We start from the raw sequence: 22,086 nt of genomic DNA on the forward strand, positions 1-22,086 counted from the left end.
TTTTATTTCTAAAGAAAATTAAATATCTGCTGTTAGCAATAGTTACATACTTAATATATTTTGAGTTACAATAAAAAATGCATACAAGGCTTCCCTGGTTGCTCACTAGTAAAGAATCCACCTGCCAATACAGGAGACATGAGTTTGATCCTTGATCTGGGAAGATCCCACATGTCACAGAGCAGCTAAGCCCATGTACCCCAACTATTGAGCCTGTGCTTTAGAGTTTGGGAGCCACAGTTATTGACCCCATGTGCCCTAGAGGCCATGCTTCCCAACAAGAGAAGCCACTGCAACGAGAAGCCCACACACCACAACTTGAGAGTAGCCCCCGCGTGCCACAACTAGAGAGAAGCTTGCACAGCAACAAAGACCCAACACAGCCAAAGATAAATTAATACATAGTTATTTTTTAATACATATAAATTATGACCTCATCATACAAACAGATGTGTGTGTTTTATGTATGTTTACAAACATCTGTATGTGTGTGTATGTGCAATATATTTGATTAAAAATATTCTCATGAAACAATACTCTTTAAAGTATAAAGAATATAATCTTTGTTCTTTATTCTCTATTTGATTTTTTAAATGCTGATTTATTATACACTAAATTGCTTTCATGATCGTGTATTGGGTTACAACCCTCAGTTTGAAAAATGATATCTTAGACTTGGTTACTTTTCAAAGATAATTTTAGGCTTTCTACTATTAAAAATTTGGGAGCTATGATTTAATAACTTCCTATCTCTGTGTATTGGCAGAGCCATTGAAGCATGTCTCTTGATGTCATTAAGCAGTAGGTACAAATTGATAGTCTTCAGACTGACTTTTTGCCAGGTCAAGAAGTAATGGGTAATATGAAGACATGACTGACAGAAATAGAATTTGGCACGTATCCTAGATGGTATCATTTTTCTCCTCATTTAGCCACCTTCCTCGTGGCAGATTGTCTTGTAGACTACAAACCTCAGATATTAGGGCATATGAAAAACTGTAAATGATAACAGGGATGAGTTCATCTTTTAAACGCTACCGCTACCAAGTCACATCTCACAAGTTATTTAATGGTCAGTTAAAAATGGTTATTTTTAAAGTGATATATAGCATTGATTGAGGGCTTCCCAGGTGGTTCAGTGGTAGAAATCTGCCTGCCAAGGCAGGAACCACAGGAGATGCGGGTTTGATCCCTGGGTCGGGAGTAATGCCTGGAGGAGGAAATGGCAACCCACTCCAGTATTCTTGCCAGGATAATCCCATGGGCCGAGGAGCCTGGTGGGGTCACATGGGGTCACAAAGAGTTGGACACCACTGAGCACAGCATTAGCTGAAACCTTGAAGTACCCCCAAAATGCTATAAAAGTCAAACCAATGAAAACAGTACGAATACTACTAAAATATAGATGCTTATTTTCATACCAAGTCTATCACCTACAAATCGTTTTTTGGATTTTTGAACTTTATTATTTTTTTTAAAGATATATGTAACCTTCCTACGCATCTACATATATACCTGTAAAATGAGCAAAGTGATTCTCAGCCCTCTAGGGTTTCACATGTAAACAGTCAGAAACTGTTCTCAATATTTCAGAAAACCTAATGTAAGTTTTTTATTTATTACATATTTTTAGCCAATAAGATAGAAGTGTTTTTTAGAGTTACAGATTAAATCTTCAATAATTGAAGACCATGGGAAGAGAGGGAAATTTTTTAAAGGTGTCCTTTTGATGGTAACATTTTTTCTTATCCCCGACCTAGAAGTCTTCCAGCTGTTTTCTATTGCTGAAAATGGTATCAGTCAATACAAACTGAAGGTTGTAGTGCTAGAAACTTTTTTTTTTTATGACGGCCAGTACTGTTCTTTTCCATTGGGAGTACAAGTTACTTCATGTCACAAATTTCTCTTTTCTTGAACCAATTTGCTTTCTCCCTCCATTCAAAATACTTGGCTTCTAAGGAGTATTTTTGTGTGCCTACATTTGAAAGAATCTTAGACTGTATCTGTTGCTTTCAATATTCCACAATTAAAACAGGGAAGTCCTTTTAATTGGTTGGAATAATTTATTTTATTTTATAAGTGTTCACAGCAGCTTTATTTATCTTAGGTCAAACTAGAAACAATCAGATATTAATCAGCAGGTAAATGGTTGAACATATAGTTCATCCTTACAATGGAATACTTCTCAGCAGCAAAAAGCAACACGTTACTAGAACGTACAACAATATGGAGGCTCTTAAAAATGTTCACAGATTTAGAGAATGCTCTGTTTAAAATCAGTAACCAACAAGGACCTTCTGTATAGCACAGGAAACTCTGCTCAACGCTGTATGACAGTCTGGATGGGAGGGGAACTTGGGATAATGTACATGTATGACTTGAGTCCCTTCCCCATTCACCTGCAACTACTACAACATTGTTTGCTAATCGACTATACCTCAATACAAAACAAAAAGCCCCCAAATAAATGTTCTGCGGAGCAAAAGAAGCCAAACACCAAAGACTATACGTTATATAATTTCACTTACATTAAGTTCTAGAAAAGACAGTGCTTACCTTTAGGCATATAATGGCAGAAAATAAGGAGTTTCCTAGTTGGGATGGGGGTGGGGTGGTCAGTAATTGAAACCACATGCATATGAAAAAACTTTCTGGCATGAAATATTCTATTTCTTGACTATAGTGGTGATGAGTCAGAACTCATCAAGCCCTATACTTAATACATGTGCATTTAATTCTATTTAAGTTAGACCTCAAAAGAGTTTATTTTTTAATTTAAGTGATAGTCAATTAGTATCAACTGTCCAAGTATTTCCGATTACATATGCCCACAAATCATCAGTCAAGGGCAGGAATTACTCTGCTGTGGAAGTAATTGATTTACATTATCAAAAGGATATAGGGCTGCTCATGCATGTGAGGACAGAGATACAACCCAAACCTTTTCTTCTCTTTTCTTCTTTTCTTTCCTCTTCCTTCCCTCCTTGCTTTTCTTTTTGTTTCTTCCTAAGACTGAAAGCATGGGGAATGCCCAGTCATGGGTAAAATAGTTTCAGGATTGAATCTTCACAAAAAAGCAGACTATCATCTAAATTAGTGTTCTTTTAAACAATTGTAGCTTGCAACCCAATAACTGGTGACCGCTGTGGGGTCATCACAAGCATTTTTTAAAAAATATGAATAGGATTATAGATTGAGGGCAAGAGGAGAAGGGACAGCAGAGGATGAGATGGCTAGATAACATCACTGACTCAGTGGACATGAGTTTAAGCAAACTCTGGGAGATAGTGAACAACAGGGAGGCCTGGCATGCTGCAGGTGATGAGGTTGCAAAGAGTTGGACATGACTTAGTGACTGAAGAACAGCAAGAGAATATAGTAGAATAGAAAATATCAAAGTACATCTAATACATTTCTTTCCTAACTTTATCTTTTAAACTTTTTTGATGCTTGTTATTATAGAGTTTAGCAAGGTACTATGGAAACAAACATGAAGATACATAAATGGAAACATTTAAATTTGGTCTTTGAAAATGGGTGGGCATTTGCCAAATCCTTTGGGCGAAGTGTGTTTGGGAATGGCTTTGTGAGAAGAACTGGAGTACAGTGTTCCAAGAAAAGGGAAAAACCTATCCAGATGCATAATGCATTAAAGTCCATAACATATTTGGGGGTAAGGAGGGTAACAGATAGTCAGCTGAGGCTGGAGTTGTAAGAAAATTAGTGCTATTGACTAGAGAGAAAAGAATGGAAGAATAGGATATTATTTTCACACATAGAGGTTTTAGTGTATGAGGCTGTAAGAATTTCAGGTTGTAAGAATTCCACATAAAAGCAGTGCAATAACTGCATGTAATGTAACAAGATTACTTGAATCATCTGTAATGGGTCAACATTCTCATAGACTTACTTTCTGTCTCAGGTAACAGTGAAATCCATGAATTGAATCTGCAAGATGATAATATTGAAAGACAAATAATAAAAGTGTTCTAAGACATTTATTTTATTTAATCAAGAATTATTCTTCAATTGCATAACAACATAATAGCTTTGCTATTTTGAAGATGCCTTATATTTCTAAAACAACTTTTCTAAAAGTAAAAAATATGTATACAAATCTCATTAAAACTAAAATAGATCTTGATAACCTTTTTTTAGTTCTTTGAGGGGATTCAGGCACTTTGAAAGTTCTTGAATGGTTATTGGAAATTTTTATCAAATATTTTATTATATGAGAGGTTATGGAATAAACATATTATAATAGTTATCTGTTCTTATTCAGAGTGTGACTTGGTTCACTGGCATGAATAGAAAGTGGAATTTATTGCCAAAATAGACAATTTTCATGAGTATTTATAAAATTGCTTAGGAATATCCATTTTTAGTTTTTATAACTATTGATAAACCAAATATATTTTATATGCATATGTAATACTTTTTTGTAGATTCTGTGCTATTCCATTGGGGTAGCTCAGCTGTAAAGAATCTACCTACAATGCAGGAGACCCCGGTTCAATTCCTGGGTTGGGAAGATCTCCTGGAGAAGGAATAAGCTACCTACTCTAGTGTTCTTGGGCTTCCCTGGTGGCTCAGATGGTAAAGAATCCACTTGTAATCCACCTAGGTTCGATCCCTGGGTTGGGAAGATCCCCTGGAGAAGGGAACGGCTACCCACTCTGGAATTCTGGCCTGGAGAATTCCATGGACAGAGGAGCTTGGCAGGCTTACAGTCCATTGGATAGCAGAGAGTTGGCCATGACTGAGCGACTTTCACACTTTGAAGCTTTTTGAAGGTCTGACTCTAGAAAACGGTGATATCATTACAAAATAGACTTGGACACTTGGTGTCAAAAAAGCAGTGTTTCTCATCCTTTTGAAACCTGTGCTTCTTTGGAAAAGTTTAGCGCTCTCACACCGTAACTGTAGTGATGTTGACTTTTCTTCAAATTCCAGATGCTTTACCCTCCGCACTCCCACGTAGGGATTCTCCCTCATACACTCTTCTAGACAGTCTTGTCCTTGAGAAAGAGAATCACTAGTTTAAAGAAAGTAACAAAATAACCCTTGAAGTTTTTATTTTTCCTTATGTTTGTGTAGGAACTTGAATTAGTAGAGAGAACTTTTTTCCTACATATCCATTCATTCATGCAACAAACATGGATTGAGCCCATGTTTGCAAAGATGAAGATGATAGTCCACACAAAACTTGTATGTGAATCTTAACAGCAGCATAATTTATGTAGTAAAAAGACTTAAAGTGAAGTCACTCAGTCGTGTCCGACTCTTTGCGACTCCATGGACTGTAGCCTACCAGGCTCCTCTGTCCATGGGATTTTCCAGGCAAGAATACTGGAGTGGGTTGCCATTTCCTTCTCCAGGAGATCTTCCCGACCCAGGGATTGAACCTGGGTCTCCTGCATTGTAGGCAGATGCTTTACCATCTAAGCCACCAGGGAAGACCTAAAAAGACTTAGAAACAATCCAAATGTCCATGAACTGATGAATATTTAAAGAAAATGTGGTATATCCATACAGTGAAATACAGTTTAGCAATGAAAGGATACATAGAATATGAAAATTTTCAGATGCAAAATAAAACATATACTTAATATGGCTATAGACCATAAAAGAGTGTATCAAAACCATGAGCAGAGTAGGAACTATCAAAATTGACTTTTAAAAATGATCAATTAGAAGTTTTTAAATGATAATAAAATTACTTACACTATGAATTGGGTAGACTTTAAGAGAGAATTTATAAACTGGAAGATAGAGCTGAAGTAGTTACTCAGAATGCAACACAAAGAGATAGAGAGGACTATTCAAGACATGTAAAAGGCAGAACAAGAAGGTCAAGAAGTGGTAGTTGATATCGATGATTTTCTTTTTCCACTACCCATTCCATATTTCCTTTGCCCTCAGCCAGTGTCTTAGCTGGTGAGGGTTCTTTACCGGGTGGGATAAACCAGACTTTAATTCTTAAGGGGGCTGAGTCCTCAGTAATTCTGGCTTTTTTGGATTGCTTTAGTTTCAGTAACTTTGATTATTGATCATGAAGTCCTAGGATGTGTTCCAGAGAGTCTCCTGGGTTGCAGACACAATCCTCCTTGCTACTGTTGTGTTACCTGTTCCCCTTGGTAGTCAGAAACACTTTTTAACCAGTAAACACCTTTGCCTTCTGGTTCGGTGGTATCATGATCCCAAAATGGCCAGATGGAAGTCTCACCTTCCAGTTCAATAGAACCATTATTGTGCTCCTGTGAAAGAAGACTTTCCCTTTGAGAACTAAGCAATAGGCAGAACTCAAGTTGCAGGTTGGGAAGCAGAAATTCAGTTCAGTTCAGTCCCTCATCAAGAGGCTCTTTAGTTCTTTTTTGCTTTCTTCTGTAAGGGTGGTATCATCTGTGTATCTGAGGTTATTGATATTTCATGTAATAGAGAAAGGAGCTACTCCTACTTCCACCTGCTGATTCCTAGATTATGTTTTGGTTACCTTTCTTTCTGACTTACTTCACTTGCTATAATAATCTCTCAGTTCATTCATGTTGTTGCATATGGCAATAATTCATTCTTTATGGCTGAACAATACTCCATTGAATCTATATACCATGTTTTTCTTACCATTCAACAGTTAGAGGACATTTGGGTTGTTTCTGCTTTTTGATTATTATGAATACCAGTTTGTGTATACGTACAAGTTTTTGTGTGCCTGTATATTTTCAGTTTTCCTGGGTATATACTAGGAGTGAAATTGCTGGATCTTAAGATAACTCTGTTTTAACTTTTTGACCCCCTTGGACTGCAAGGATATCCAACCAGTCCATTCTAAAGGAGATCAATCCTGGGTGTTGATTGGAAGGACTGATGCTAAAGCTGAAACTCCAATACTTTGGCCACCTCATGCAAAGAATTGACTCATTGGAAAAGACCCTGATGCTGGGAGGGATTGGGGGCAGGAGGAGAAGGGGACGACAGAGGATGAGATGGCTGGATGGCATCACCAACTTGATGGACATGAGTTTGAGTGAACTCTGGGAGTTGGTGATGGACAGGGAGGTCTGGCGTGCTGCGATTCATGGAGTCGCAAAGAGTTGGACATGACTGAGCGACTGAACTGAACTGAACTGAACTGAAACTGTTTTCCAGATTACAAAGCAGCTTGTACCATTTTGTAGTCTCACTCTTACCAGCTCTTAAATCTGTGTCATCAATCTTTATCTGTATAAAGAAAGAGTACACTTGAGGTTTTGCAGGGGGTGAAGTGTGGGCTAGAATGAAAGGAGGCTATTACACTAAAATATGTTTTTCCTATCTCTTTCTAAATATTACAATGCAGTATTTTTTCTCTAGAAATTTTAGGGAAACTAATTAGTAAAAATTCAGAAGTCAGTGAGAACTTTGATGAGTTTTTTTATCTTGATGATCTGACAGTTCTGTTTTATTCCTTATAGAAAAGCTCGCAGAGGCTCAGCGCAGGTTTGCTACCCTTCAGAATGAGCTTCAATCATCACTGGACGCGCAGAAAGAAAGCACTGGTGTTACCACGCTGCGACAACGCAGAAAGCCAGTCTTCCACCTGTCCCATGAGGAACGTGTCCAACATAGGAATATTAAAGACCTTAAACTGGCCTTCAGCGAGTTCTACCTCAGTCTTATCCTGCTGCAGAACTATCAGGTACTTCAGTTCTTACCATGGAGGATAGAACCTTTAAATGATTGAGAAATTATAATGAACAGAATTACCTTGAGCTATACTAATGTGTCAGTCCAAAAAGGGAAATTCTTAGCATGTTATTCTTTCCATTCTTACTGGAATTTCATTTATTCTTAAAATCAGATATCAAAGATGATAAAATAATGTTAACAAGGCTTAGGTTTTTGAAGATCATTTTTCCCACACCTTCTTATACAGTATGAAGGAGCAACCCTTGACTCAAAGAGTAGTAGTCTGCTACCTATTTTTAGAAGCATCTCTAAGTAGTGAGTAGAAGTAAGAAATAACATATATCTACCAAATCACTGCTAGCTACATAAGAACATTTATACCCCTGCCTATAGCAAAATTTCCACAAAAGCAACTGGACAGTTAACTTTCCTACAACTAACACAAATAATGTAATATATACTGACTTTTCAACTTGCCACTAAGAGCCTTTTCAGTTTTATCATCTGTAATATGACTATTAAAAACTTGCAAAAGAAATTTTTAAAACCCAGTCTGAAAAGTTGAGCTACTGTGTATACTAACTTATAGAAATGCATGGCATTTATTCATTTGTAATTCTTTATAAATTTGTTCATATAGTTAAATCTGTAAAGAACATATTGAAAAACAGAGTATTTCTTCAATAATGAATATTTAAATAGGCAAAAGCATCTCCCAGATCTTTAAAGATACCTTATGTGCTGTTGTATTTCCATTTTACTCTTGTCACTATTACTTCTAATCTAGTTAAGATCATCACTATATAAAAACTAGAGATTATATAATAAAAATATTACCATGGATAAATACTGGAATTTTAAAATAAAATGTAATTATAATGTCATGTCTGCAGTAATGTTAAGTCCTTAATGCATGTATTTATTTCCATCTTTTCCTTTCATAATTCTACTTTCTTTAACATTTCATATTTTATTAATTATGCTTACTGTTATGGAGAAGTACTCTTACTAAATTTTATTTTATTAATTTTGCCATAAGTTTTTGTTTTGGGCCGTTATTAAAAAAAGCTTCTGGAAAAATAATTGTTTATAAAAGTTCTTATCTATCTTTTATCCTTTGAGACTATCTATACTGTAAGAATACATTTATTTTGCAAATGAGGAGAAAGGAAAATGTATTGTAATCAGTCTTCAAATGATGGGGTATCCTCCCCAAGGGGAGTTTAAAATGATCTACTAAAGTATGAAAAACAAGTATTAACAAACCAGCAAGCATGCCAAACCTAATTTAGAGTGACTGCTCTGTTGGTTTTTTTTTTTTTTTACCGATGGGGATATATGATGAGGAAATTGCAAATCCATGATTTTGTGCTTTTTTTGTCTGTTGATCAAAGAACAATAGAATTTGAGAATATAGAAAAGTATAGTATTTTAATGTTGTTGAAATGGAGGAAAAGTACAAGTTCCTACCCATTATCAGCAAAACCCTATAAATATGATCACTTCTTTTCCACTGGCTCTTTGCACACCCATCCCCAAACAGAATGTATGACAACAAAATAACAGTTAAGTAGATGATAGTCCATTTTCCATGCTTGTTTGTACATGTTTGCAGAGTAGGGGGGAGATGAATAGCTATACCAGTCCTTTAAAAAGCAAAGAACTAATAAATGTATTCAGTTCATGATATATCCAGAATATTTTCTGAATATATTCTTTTGATCAACGAAGCAAAATAATATAAATTAGCTATTTTGAAAAGAGTTGTATATATGAAAATGGAGATGAAAATATTTTGAATTTAGGACTTCCATTAATTTACATGAAATAAAAATAATAGGATTCATAATCTGGAGTTTCTTTGTATTACTAATAGCATACTACCTTGAAATGAATAAATGAAATGAGAAAGAAGAGTCTTATCTTTTTATAATAAATGCTTTTATAAAAGCACTGCCATTTCCCTTGGTGCTCAGTCTTCATTCATCTCAATCAGTGCAAAGTGCTTATTGTTTTTCATTTTCTCTTATAGTGGCAGAAATTATAGTAGTGTTTCTTTTTTCTTTCTGTAGAATCTGAATTTTACAGGGTTCCGAAAAATCCTTAAAAAGCATGACAAGATCCTGGAAACATCTCGTGGAGCAGATTGGCGAGTGGCTCATGTAGAAGTAGCCCCATTTTATACATGCAAGAAAATCAACCAACTCATCTCTGAAACTGAGGTACAGTCATCTCACTTATATACCCATATTTTTAGTAACATTAAAGTCTTATTTTAAATGAAGTAATTCCTCATTTTTATTCTCCTTTTGTTGTTAGTTGCTTTAAATACATGTATTCTTACTCATTATTTTTCCTTTCACTTTATTCAGTATATATTCACCAAGCATATATCAGAATACCATATATATTAATATAAATGGTTCAGAATTATTTATGCATTACTCAAGTTTAGTATAACCTACATAAATAATACATTAACAATGTGTCTTTTAGGCTGTAGTGACCAATGAACTTGAAGATGGTGACAGACAAAAAGCTATGAAGCGTTTACGTGTTCCCCCTTTGGGAGCTGCTCAGGTGAGTATTTGTTTGCAGTTGTTCAGTTGGTTCATGTGACCTATTTAATAATCAACATAGTCTGTTAGGGGGCTTCCCAGGTGGCGCTAGTGATAAAGAATCCACTTACCAATCCAGGAGAAGCAAGAGATCAGGGTTCACTCCTTGGGTCAGGAAGATCCCCTGGAGTAGGAGATGACAACCCACTCCAGTATTCTTGCCTGGAAAATGCCATGGACAGATGAGCCTGGTGGACTACGGTCCATGGGGCTCCAAAGAGTTGGACCTGACTGAGCAAGCGCGCGTGCGCACACACACACTCACAGTCTGTTAGGTGATAAAATATACTGGTTTCATTACTTTAAAAAATGTTTCACCCAAAGTTTGTGAGTACTTATTACTACTGTTTTTCTCATTTAAAAAAATCAGATGCCAGATCTCACTTCATAATAAATTGCAATGTCTTCTGACCTTTCTCTTCTTACCCTGTACTACTGCTCTTGTTTATTCTCACATGCTAACTTCATCTGAGCAAATAATTAAGATGAGATATTTATTCGATGATATAAAAGTGGGGGGGTCAAGATATTCTGGGCTACTGCATACTTTCATCCAAAATGCAATAGTTATGCATAAAAAAGCATCTGTTAAATGATATCTACATAGCAGTTATACCAAAAAACACTTTAAGTGATATCTTTTGTGTCATAAACTAAATCCTAATAAATTTAAAAGGATTTAAATCATAGTGTGTTTTCTGACCAGAATAGGATGGAAATCAATAATAAAAAGAGCTTCTTCATCCCTGTTAAAGGTGTTTATGGAGAACCTAAAACCGATATCATACTTAATGGTGAAACATTGAATGCTTTCTCCCTAACCGGGAACAAAAAAGTGTATTCATTCTTACCAGTTCTATTTAGCATTGTGCTGGAGGTTAGGGCCAGGGCTGTATGGTAAGCAAAAGAAATTAAAGACAATTAGATGAGAAAGAGAGAAGTAAAACTGGTGGATTGTTTTGTTTTTGTTTTTTGCCAATGACATGAGGACCTATATAGAAAATCCAGTGGATCTATAGAACAGCTACATGCACTAATTAGTTTATTAGCAAGGTTGATGATTACAAGATCAATATATAGATATGTAGGGATAAATCTGACAGAAGATGTGCAAGACTTTTATATTGAAAACTGTAAAACATGATGGAGAAAAATTAAAGAAGACAGATGTGAGAGAAATTAGAAAACCAAGTATTTTAAAAATATTACTTCTTCCTAAGTTGATTCATAGATACATCACAAAGAAACTCAAAATCTCAATAGACCTTTTTAAAAATAACTACTAAGCAAATTTAAAAATTTATGTGAAATTACAAAGGACCAAGAAGAGCCAAAACAACTTTGGAACAACTTAAGTTGAAGGATTAACACTATGTGGTATCAATACTAAAGCTACAGTAATCAGGACAGTGTGTTATTAGTGTCAGGATAGGCAAATAGATTAGTGGAATAGAATAAAGAGTCCAAAAATAGACCAATAAATATATGAACAATTAATTGTCAATGAAGATGCAAAGGCACTTCACTGGAGAGAGGATCATCTTTTCAACAAATGGTGCTAGAGCAGTTGGCTTTCTTATGCCAAAAAATGGGACTTCCCTGGTGGCTCAGACGGTAAAGCATCTGCCTACAATGTGGGAGACAGGGTTCAATCCCTGGGTTGGGAAGATCTCCTGGAGAAGGAAATGGCAACCCACTCCAGTATTCTTGCCGGGAAAATCCCATGGACAGTGGAACCTGGTAGGCTACAGTCTGTGAGATCACAAAGAGTCTGACACAACTGAGTGACTTCACTTTCACTTATGAAATGATATTCTGAAATGCCATTCAGTTGAGAATCTCTGGTATATATTTACAAATTCACTTGAAGTTACTCTGGTTTAATACTGTAAATACTCAGAAATGAGTATTCTTATTTTTACCATTGTCTCTAATTATATAGTACGAAATATGTGAACTCTAATTGAGTAATACTGACTTCCTAAATTTAAAGATGTACACATTGTAAAAATGAAATTACACTTAAATCTTTTTTATAAGGAAACTCAGTGTTTATATAATTTGATGTTTTAGATCTTAATTTTCTTTATTTAGTGACACATATTTCTATAAAATAATTAAGCAGGCAATTCATTTCTAATATTATTGGATAATGATGATTCTCCAGCTCAAATTTATGAAAATTCCCATCATAAAATATTTCTGTTTTCTCTGTAGGACTTTGAGGCTTGTAGTACTGATTTTATTATACTATATGCTTAATGTATTCAGTATTTTGCCCTGCACTCAAAATGCCGTTTCCCTCTCTCTACAGCCTGCACCAGCATGGACTACTTTTAGAGTTGGCCTATTTTGTGGAATATTCATTGTATTGAATATTACTCTTGTGCTTGCCGGTGAGTAGTTTAAATTTTGAATTAAATTATTCTTACTGATCTGTTTATGTCATATTCTGTCCCTCTAACAAAGCTACCACCCAACTGCCAAAGCTACTGAAGGAGAAATCTGTCAGGGTTAATTTGTTTGTATAAATGATGGGAGAGTGGGTGTTGGTTGGTTGTTTTGGCTCGTTTTTCCTTTTGGATATAGTTACCCCTTTAAACATTGCTAGTTTATGACTCTTTCTTCTCCATCATTTTCAGGGTTCAGTTATCAGGAACCTCAGCTCCTTTGATCACAGATAAGAGTAAATAAATATTACAAAATTTATGCACTAAATAAGCTCATTAACTTTGTTTTTTGGAGACTCTCGCATCATTTCTAGAACCTATTTACAATTACTTTGCATACGATTTTAAGAAACTTGGTTATATAATATTCTATTCTATAGAATTTAAAAATTATAAAGAGGTAGGAGGAATTGATGGAAACAAGTGCATTAATGATACAGCAAGGAAGGCATAATCTTACTAAACCACCCAGCAGAATTTGACTTACCTCTCAGCAGCATTTGACATTGTAGATCACTCCTTGAAACCTTTTCTTCAGTTGATTTTGTTGGGAAACCACACTGTGCTGGTTTTCTTATTAAACTTCGCTGGCAGTTTTTTCCCAGTCTGTTTTGCTAGTTATTCTTTACTTTTGGCATCTAAATATTGGGGAGTACCTCTGGGTTTAATGTTTAAATCTTTCTCTTTCTACATGCATTTTCTAGCTAGGTGATCTTATTCAAGCCTATGGCTAAAATATCATCTGTATGCTGGTAACTCCCAAGTTTATATACTTTTTCCTCTGAAATGATATCTCATTGGCTACCTAGATGTCTAATAAGCATCTTAAACTTAGATGGACAAATTTTTTTAATCACTAAATATGCTTTCTCTTCCATATAGCATCACCTCTCACCAGTTTCTCAAGCCAAAAACCTTTAACCTTTTCCTTCGTACTCATCTCCAATCCATCACCAAATCCTGTTGCCCTGTCCTCAGAAAAGTTCTGAATCTGTCCACCCCCACCAGTGCCATCCTTGTCTAAACAACCATTTGTTTAGTACACTGCAGCAACCTTCTGAACTTGTCTCTATGCAACCACTCTTGCCTCCTTATAGTTACCAGTGTCTTTTTGTGGCTTTTTTTTTTTTTCAATGCAGGTGAAATCTAGTTCTCTGTCTTTAGGGATGAATGGAGAAGGAGATGGCAACCCACTCCAGTGTTCTTGCCTGGAGAATCCCAGGGACGGGGGAGCCTGGTGGGCTTCCGTCTCTGGGGTCGCACAGAGTCGGACACGACTGAAGCGACTTAGCAGCAGCAGCAGCAGCAGCAGTTTACTTACATAGAATGTATGGAAATGCTACAATAAAAAAGAACTTAGTCCTAGATTGATTATCAAGCTAACTGTTATGGGAAACACACAGACTTATTTTCAAAAGGCCTTGCCTGGATTGCAGTCCCAGCTCAACTATTTGTTAATTATTAATTTGTTAATTGGCTTTAAGGACATCACTTTTCTCTGAAGCAATTTCCTAACTTGTTAAATGAGTTTAATACCTTAAATTTACAGCGTTGTATTAGAATTCATTCAACAAATAAATTTTATGTATCTATGATTAGGCTTGCTACCTGAGTCTTAAATAAGAGAATTACTTTCCTCATGAAGCTTATTGTTACATAAGAGAGCTTGAGACATATTAAAACAATAATAATACACTACAAAATAGAAAGTATTTTGTAAACAGGTCAAGGGAACAAGTGATTACTTTCAAATGAGAGCTTCAGGGAAGACTTTATGAAAGAAATGGTATTTATCCTGGGCATTGATGGAATAAAAGGCATTCCAAGAGAAAGAGACAGATGAGCAGAGATTTAGTTGGCCATTCTAGAGGGTGAAGCATAAGAGGAGGGAATAAGTTTTGAAGGAGAGAAGTGGTAAATTCACCTAAGGTGAAGAAGAGTATTAGATGATACAAATGAAAAGATACCTTGAAACCAGTTCATAGACATCAGCTAAGAGGTATAAGAAAGCATTTATAGGTGTGAAGTACTATATCAACATGAAGTATGTCATATGAGATGTAAGTTGTTCTTTCTATAGGAAAAAGCTTTACTCATCTGTGTGTGAAATTTTTTCTTTCCTTTCCAAGATGAGCATGGTGTTACCATTATTATCATCATTAAATAAGACATAAGAATAGATAAATAAACTTCATTCTTTTTATGTGTTTATGTTGTTTTCTTAAATTCAGGGACATTTTGGGGGTTTGTTTTCTTTCATATATGTAGCCTGTGTTCTTGTGAGACAGTCCGATTTGTTTTCTAATGTGTGCTTTATGCATTTAGTATTGTACATTTATGTTCTCTCCCCTCAGAACCCTTCTTTGTTTAATCTTTGTGTGTCTGTGAGATATATACAGTTAAAGCCAGCTGTCTGTCCTTATTTATCTCCCAGCGGTTGCTTGAAAGATAACAGAGTTGAGAATTGAGAGAGAAACTCAGCAGTAGTAATGCATGTACAAGCATGATTCTTTTTTCAAACATTGACATAAAAAAATAGCGTGCATAATTGCTGCTGTTCCTCAAGGGGACATGACCTAATATTTAATAATTTATCTGAAACTCACATATTCCAGATAGTTAGTGTTATGAAGATGAAAAGTTACCTGCTCAGATTTTTTTAAAACTTCCTTATAGTTTGCTAGTAACCTATACTTAATTGATATAATAATAATATGTCACATTTCACTTTTTGGTTGAACAGAATTAAGTTTGACCATTAAAAGTGCGTGAGGGAAACCTTCTACACTGTTGGTGGGAATGTAAATTGGTATAGCCACTATGGAGAACAGTATGGAAGTTGGTTAAAAACTAAAAACAGAGCTACCATATGACCTAGCAGTCCCACTCCTGGGCATAAACCTGGAGAAAACCATAATTCAAAAAGGTACATGTACCTCAGTGTTCGTTGCAGCACTGTTTACAATAGCCAAGACGTGGAAGCAACCTAAATGTTCATTGACAGAGGAATGGGTAAAAAGATGTGGTACATATATACAATGGAATAGTACTCAGCCATAAAAAGAATGAAGTAATGCCATTTGCAGCAACAGGGAAGGACCTAGAAATTGTCATACTGAGTGAAGTAAGTCAGACAAAGAAGGACAAATATCATATGATACCACTTATATGTGGAATCTAAAAAAATTGTATAAACAAAGTTATTTATGAAACAAAAAGTTATACATGTAAACAATCTTATGGTTACTGGAGGGGATGGGAGACAAGGATAAATTGGGAAATTGAGATTGACATATATATACTACTATATATAAAATAGATAACTGATAAAGACGTACTGTATAGCACAAGGAACTCTTCAATACTGTCTAGTAACCTATATGAGAAAAGAATCTAAAAAAGAATGAATATACGTATGACTGATTCACTTTGCTGTATAGCAGAAAGTAACACAACATTTTGTGTCAACTATGCTCCAATAAAAAAAATGTTTTAAGTGCATATGAGTGTGAAATAGCAAGCACTTGCATACTAGTGGTAAGAGTATTGATGCCGTCTCTTTAGAAATATGGCAGTATGTATAAAAAAATTTATAATACAGTCAGTTTGATTAAACATATTATTCCTATAAGTTTATCTTATAAACATACTTGTACCTGAGTGCAAAGACATGTATGAAAGGAGGGTATTCACTGCCGTTTTGTTTATAACAGCAAAATTCTAAGAGTGTCTCAGATATCTATCAGGAACTGTTTAAAAAAAATATATGACATTATTCCTATACAGTGGAATACCATGAAGATATTAAAGTGAATGAATGGAAATGGGTAGAGTACTTTGGAGAACTGCTTGGCAGTATCTACCAAAACTGAATATATGCTATACTGGGTTCTTTCTCCCTTTTGGCTAATGTGAATTTTGCTGCTTTGAACATGTGTATACATGGATTTGTTTGGGTACCAGTTTTCAATTTTTTCAATATATATCTAGGAGTGGAATTGCTTAATTATATGATAATGCTTTTTAACCTTCTTAGTTGCCACCAAATTATTTTCTACAGAGGCTCCACCATTTTCTGTTTCCACCAGCGATTTATGAGGATTCTGTTTTCTACACATTCTCATCAATACTTGGGAATTTCCTGTTTGTTTTTTTTTAATTATAGCCATCCTAGTGGGTTTGAAGTAGTATACTTACATGGTTTTGATTTGCATTTTTCTAATGACTAATGATATAAATCATCTTTTCATGTGTTTATTGACTGTTTATGTATTTTCTTTGGAAAAATGTCTGTTCAAGTCATTTTGGTGGCTCAGACAATAAAGAGTCTGATTGCAATGCAGGAGACCCAAGTTTGATTCCCTGAGTCAGAAAGAGCCCCTGGAGAAGGAAGTGGCTACCCACTCCAGTATTCTTGCCTGGAGGATTCCATGGACAGAAGAGCCTGGTAGGCTACAGTCCATGGGGTCATAAAGAGTCAGATACAACTGAGCAGCTGACTGTTTCTTTCACTTTCAATGACTAATGATATTGAACATCTTTTCATGTGCTTATTGGCTGTTTGTATATTTTCTTTGAAAAAAAAATCTGTCCAAGTCCTTTGTCCATTTTTTAATTGAGTTGTCTTCTTATTGCTAATTTGCTACAGTTCTTTATATATTCTGGATACTAGACCCTTATCAGATACATAATTTGCAAGTATTTTCTCCCATTTTTTAGATTATCTTTTTCTTTTCTTGATAATGTCCTTTGATATACAAATTTTTTAATTTTGATGAAGTCCAATTTATCTGTTTTTGATGTTGTGTTACTCATGCTTTTGATGTCATATCTAAGAAGCCATTGCTGAATCCAACCAAAGTTCTACAAGTTTACCCATATATTTTCTTCTAAGAGTTCTATAGTTTTAGCTCTTATATTTAGCTCATTCATCCATTTTGAACTAATTTTTGTACATGCTGTGAAGAATGGGGTCAGCTTCATTCTTTTGCATGTGAATAACCAGTTGGTGAATAACCAATTGTCTCTGTACTATTTGTTGAAGAGAATATTCTTTTTCATTGAACAGTCTTGGCTCTCTTATTGAAAATCAATCAACCATAGATGCATAAATTTTTTTTCTGAGCTCTCACTGTATTTCATTTGTCTGTATGTCTGTGTTTACACCAGTACTATTTGGGAGGAAAATTTGAAATCGTGAATTGTGAGTCCTCCACCTTTTTTATTCAGTATTGTTTTGGCTGTTATCTGGGGACCTCTTATAATTCCTTATGAATTTGAGTATCAATTTTTCATTTCTGCCAAAAGAAAAAAAGAGCCATTAGAATTTTGATACAGATTGTATGGAATCTGTAACACTGCCATTTGAACAGTCTCGTGTCTTCCAATCCATGAATATGGGATTTCTTTCAGTAGTGTTTTGTAGTTTTCAGTGTCCAAGTCTTTCACCTCCTTGGTTCGATTTATTCCTTGATGTTTTATTCTTTTGTTTGCTCTTGTAATTGAAATTATTTTCTTAATTTCATTTGATTGTTCATTGCTGGTATATGTAAGGGCAACTGAATTTTGTGTGTTGATCTTGTAGACTGCAATTTTACTGCATTTATTAATTCTAGTAGTTTAACTGTGTATTCTTTGGGATTTGTACTTATTTTTGTTTCCTGACTATTGTAATGTATATGTGTTCTTAGCTTGGGAATCAGTATATAAAACTATATACACATTAAAAAAAAATTTTTTAACCACCTAACTAATCTTGTTACCATACTTATTCTTTTGCAGTCTGTTCTTCACATGACAGAGTAGCCCTTTAAAATTATTAGTCTGGTTGTATCACTTATATGCAGAACCTTTCATTGGCTTCATAACATCTGAGTAAAAGCTTAAATCTTGACAAAGTACAGCAAATCCTTCCTCATATGCCTTTAGATAACTTTTTGCCACTTTACCTCTCATTCATTCCAGTCATAGTGGCCCTGGTCTTCTTCCTATTCCTGGACTAAATGAGGCTTATACATATCTTAGGGTTCTTTGTCCTTCCCTCTACTTGGAGCCTCCGTTCCTCCAAATACTCATACAAGTTAGTCTTTATTTCCTTCACATGAGTCAGTCTCTATTTCCTTCACACAAGCCAGTCTCTATTTCCTTAAGATTCCTGCAAATATCATCTTCTAACTACCCTACCTGAAATACACCTAACAGTCTCTATGCCTTTACTTTTTTCTTCAAAATTCTTATCTGATACTATATAGAATAGAACTTTCCTGAAGACAGTTATTTTGTCTGTTGCTCATTATTGAATCTCCAGGTTTTAGAATTATGCCATACATAATGGCACCCCATAAACATTTGTCAAATTAATGAAAACATGAATTTTCATCAAGTAAAAAGAAAAAGAAACTGATACATACTGAGTACTCATAATGGGCCAAACATTGTTTTAGCCATTTTTGTTGTTCAGATTTAATCTTCTTAAACTGATGAGAATAGATACTCTCCCCCATTGACCAACAAGGAAACTAAGAGTTAGAAAAATTAAATATGCCCTAGTAAATTTAGGACTTGAAATCTGGTCTATAGTATTTGACTCCAAGTATAAAATTTCAAGTGAGTACTAACCCTAAATTATATAGTTATTTGGAAAATTGAGAAATTAGTTGCCAAACTGAAATTTTTGGCACATAGGCTCAAAATGAAACATACTGATTCAGTCAATTTATGAACAGATGAGAATCTGACTTTTAAATAATGTAGAAATAGAATTGGTCAAAAGAAGGAACAAGGCCATTCAAGTACAGGGAGCAACTTAAGTAGATATGAAAAGTGAATTTGTTCAAACAAAATAAAATTTATCAGGCGATAAGAATTAATTTAGGGGCATTATGGGATAAGTTTGGGAGAAGTGAGTTGGAGATCAGATTGTGAGGAACTTGAATCGTGAGGCTCACATGTTTGAACATGATAATTATTGGAGAGCTATAGGATAGTAGTGATAACTGAACATTTGTATGGGCATATGGGCAGTTGAATGTAGTAATTTAAGAGTTTGGGCTTTGAAGCAAACTGAGTTAAAATCCTGGCACTGCCGTATACTAGCTTGGTAACCCTGAGCAAAGTGTTTAACGTCTCTGTGCTGTAGTTTCCTTGTCAGTCAAATGGAGATAATAGTTTTTAACTCACAGAGCCATTGTGAAGATTAGATAAATTGTTATATGTAAAGATACAATCCTTAGGATGTAGTACATAAACATTATATAAATATTGTTGTCATTTATGTGACATTTCAACTTTCACATTGCTTTCTTGTATAGTGTTTCTTATAATTTCCATAGTAATTCTGAGGTAGACATTACTATATCCAGCTCAGTGACGGCCAAATCAAAGCCAAAGAAGTTTTGTCATGCCAGAAATTCTCAGCTGAGCTGATGGTTCTAAGCTATTTCACTATGGACAAGTAGGCTGAAAGTCAAATTTTCCGGAAAATTATTCTGGTAGAATTTTGCAGAGTGAAATGAAGAGAAGAACCTTGAAGCAAGTTTATCAGGCTCTTGAAATAACCTAGGATCGCATTTTGAATATTAAAAATTCCTCTGCCAGGGCTATATCATTGAGAAGAGAAAAGACAGTTAAAGGACATGTTGCAGATTTCCTGACTAACCAGTTAATTGATATTCTTTCAGCTATATTTAAACTTGAAGCAGGTAGAAATATATGGCCCTTGATAAGAATCTATCGGGGTGGCTTTCTTCTGATTGAATTCCTTTTTCTACTGGGCATCAACACGTATGGTTGGAGACAGGCTGGAGTAAATCATGTGCTCATCTTTGAACTTAATCCAAGAAGCAATTTGTCTCATCAGCATCTCTTTGAGGTAATCAAACCAGATATAATATCCTATGAATACAGTTTTCATTAGCTATGTGGCTGGTTTAGTGGGTACTAGACTCTATTTTCTACTTGAAGGGGATTGTTGATAATAATTAAACCATTTTTCTTATCTTTGTTTTATTAAAGATTTTCTATGTAATGGTAAAAATAAAAATAATTTTCTTTGTTTTTGTCTTTCCCATCCTTTATCAGATTGCTGGATTCCTTGGGATATTGTGGTGCCTGAGCCTTCTGGCATGCTTCTTTGCTCCAATTAGTGTCATCCCCACATATGTGTACCCACTTGCCCTTTATGGATTTATGGTTTTCTTTCTCATCAACCCCACCAAAACTTTCTATTATAAATCCCGGTTTTGGCTGCTTAAACTGCTGGTAAGTCCAGAAATTTTGTATCATTTGTAGAGTGATATATTGATCATTGGCTTTCTCTAGAATGAAAACAAAACTCCTGTATTGCCCCACTTCAGAAGTCATGTTCACATTGTAGTTTAAATGAGTGGTACCCCAGCTCCAGGAGCAAAGAACACAGTGTAACTGGTACACTTGATGTTATGGAGTACACTGGCCCCAAGAAAAGCACTCATGCATTTTTTTTTCCTTCATAATGGAGTAGTGTCGAGATATTACAGTGATTTTGGAAAATGATAATAATTCATAATTAATTACTATACAGATTATTTAATCAACTGTGATAACATGTAGAACTTTGTTTCCTTTTTTTAAGGTGGTTAAACTATTATATACCTGTTAAGTTACCATAAATAGTCAAATATTTTTATTTTGTGAAGTACTGGGTCTCTAAAAGCAGTAGGATTATCTTGTTAGATCTCCAAGTTTAGTTTGAGAAATTAACTTTTTAAATTCCATTTTACCTATTTCTTACTCTCAAAATCAAGCAGTCTTAGCATTAGGACATGAAATTTCCTGCAAAAATGGTAGCTATATTGTACATTTTGGGATATTGTAAAGATTGCCCTGGGAAGGAACTCCTGCTTACTCTCAAATTTAACCATCTCTGTTTTGAAAATCAGTTAAGAATGTTTTAATAAAATCTAAAGATACAAAATATGACCTTTCTCTTAAAAAAACATAGTAAGCACTAAACAAATTAAAAGCAACCTATGTTCCAATATATATAGCAATATGGAAAAGAAAATGGCCCAGATCTTGATTTCCCTTCTCCCCAGTTGATTGTTCATTTATCTGTATTTATTTGTATATCACAAATTAAGAGTCTACCTCTTTTCCGCAAACTTTATTGAATATAAATAACTAAATAGCAAATCATTCCCTGTAAGTATACCACTGGGCCTAATTTCAAGTTTGTATTCTGAGTGTGGGACTTAGCTGCTGAGGTGTGTAAGAAGTCATATCATCATCACCTTTAATGTGTTTTGTCATCATCTAGAAAAACATGCTTTTTAGAGAATTTTTTTTAAGATAAAAATTTGGGCCATTTTTTTTTT

The 22,086-nt window shown here is 34.9% G+C and overlaps 1 protein-coding gene and 1 non-coding gene across 2 annotated transcripts in view; one reads left to right on the forward strand and one right to left on the reverse strand.

The window, feature by feature from the left end:
* The window catches only part of XPR1 (xenotropic and polytropic retrovirus receptor 1), a 208,150-nt gene that overhangs the window by 137,122 nt on the left and 48,942 nt on the right, over positions 1 to 22,086 (forward strand). The window contains exons 4-9 of the mRNA XM_027565490.1: positions 7,452 to 7,675; positions 9,738 to 9,887; positions 10,162 to 10,245; positions 12,598 to 12,679; positions 20,413 to 20,603; positions 20,813 to 20,992. Coding sequence (XP_027421291.1) covers positions 7,452 to 7,675; positions 9,738 to 9,887; positions 10,162 to 10,245; positions 12,598 to 12,679; positions 20,413 to 20,603; positions 20,813 to 20,992 — 911 coding nt within the window. The remainder of the gene's footprint in view (positions 1 to 7,451; positions 7,676 to 9,737; positions 9,888 to 10,161; positions 10,246 to 12,597; positions 12,680 to 20,412; positions 20,604 to 20,812; positions 20,993 to 22,086) is intronic.
* On the reverse strand, positions 5,385 to 5,456 carry TRNAC-ACA. The gene has a single exon. It is a non-coding gene; the product is annotated as a tRNA-Cys (tRNA).

The sequence above is a fragment of the Bos indicus x Bos taurus genome, chromosome 16 (genome assembly GCF_003369695.1).
Source record: "Bos indicus x Bos taurus breed Angus x Brahman F1 hybrid chromosome 16, Bos_hybrid_MaternalHap_v2.0, whole genome shotgun sequence".
Lineage (NCBI taxonomy): Eukaryota > Metazoa > Chordata > Mammalia > Artiodactyla > Bovidae > Bos > Bos indicus x Bos taurus.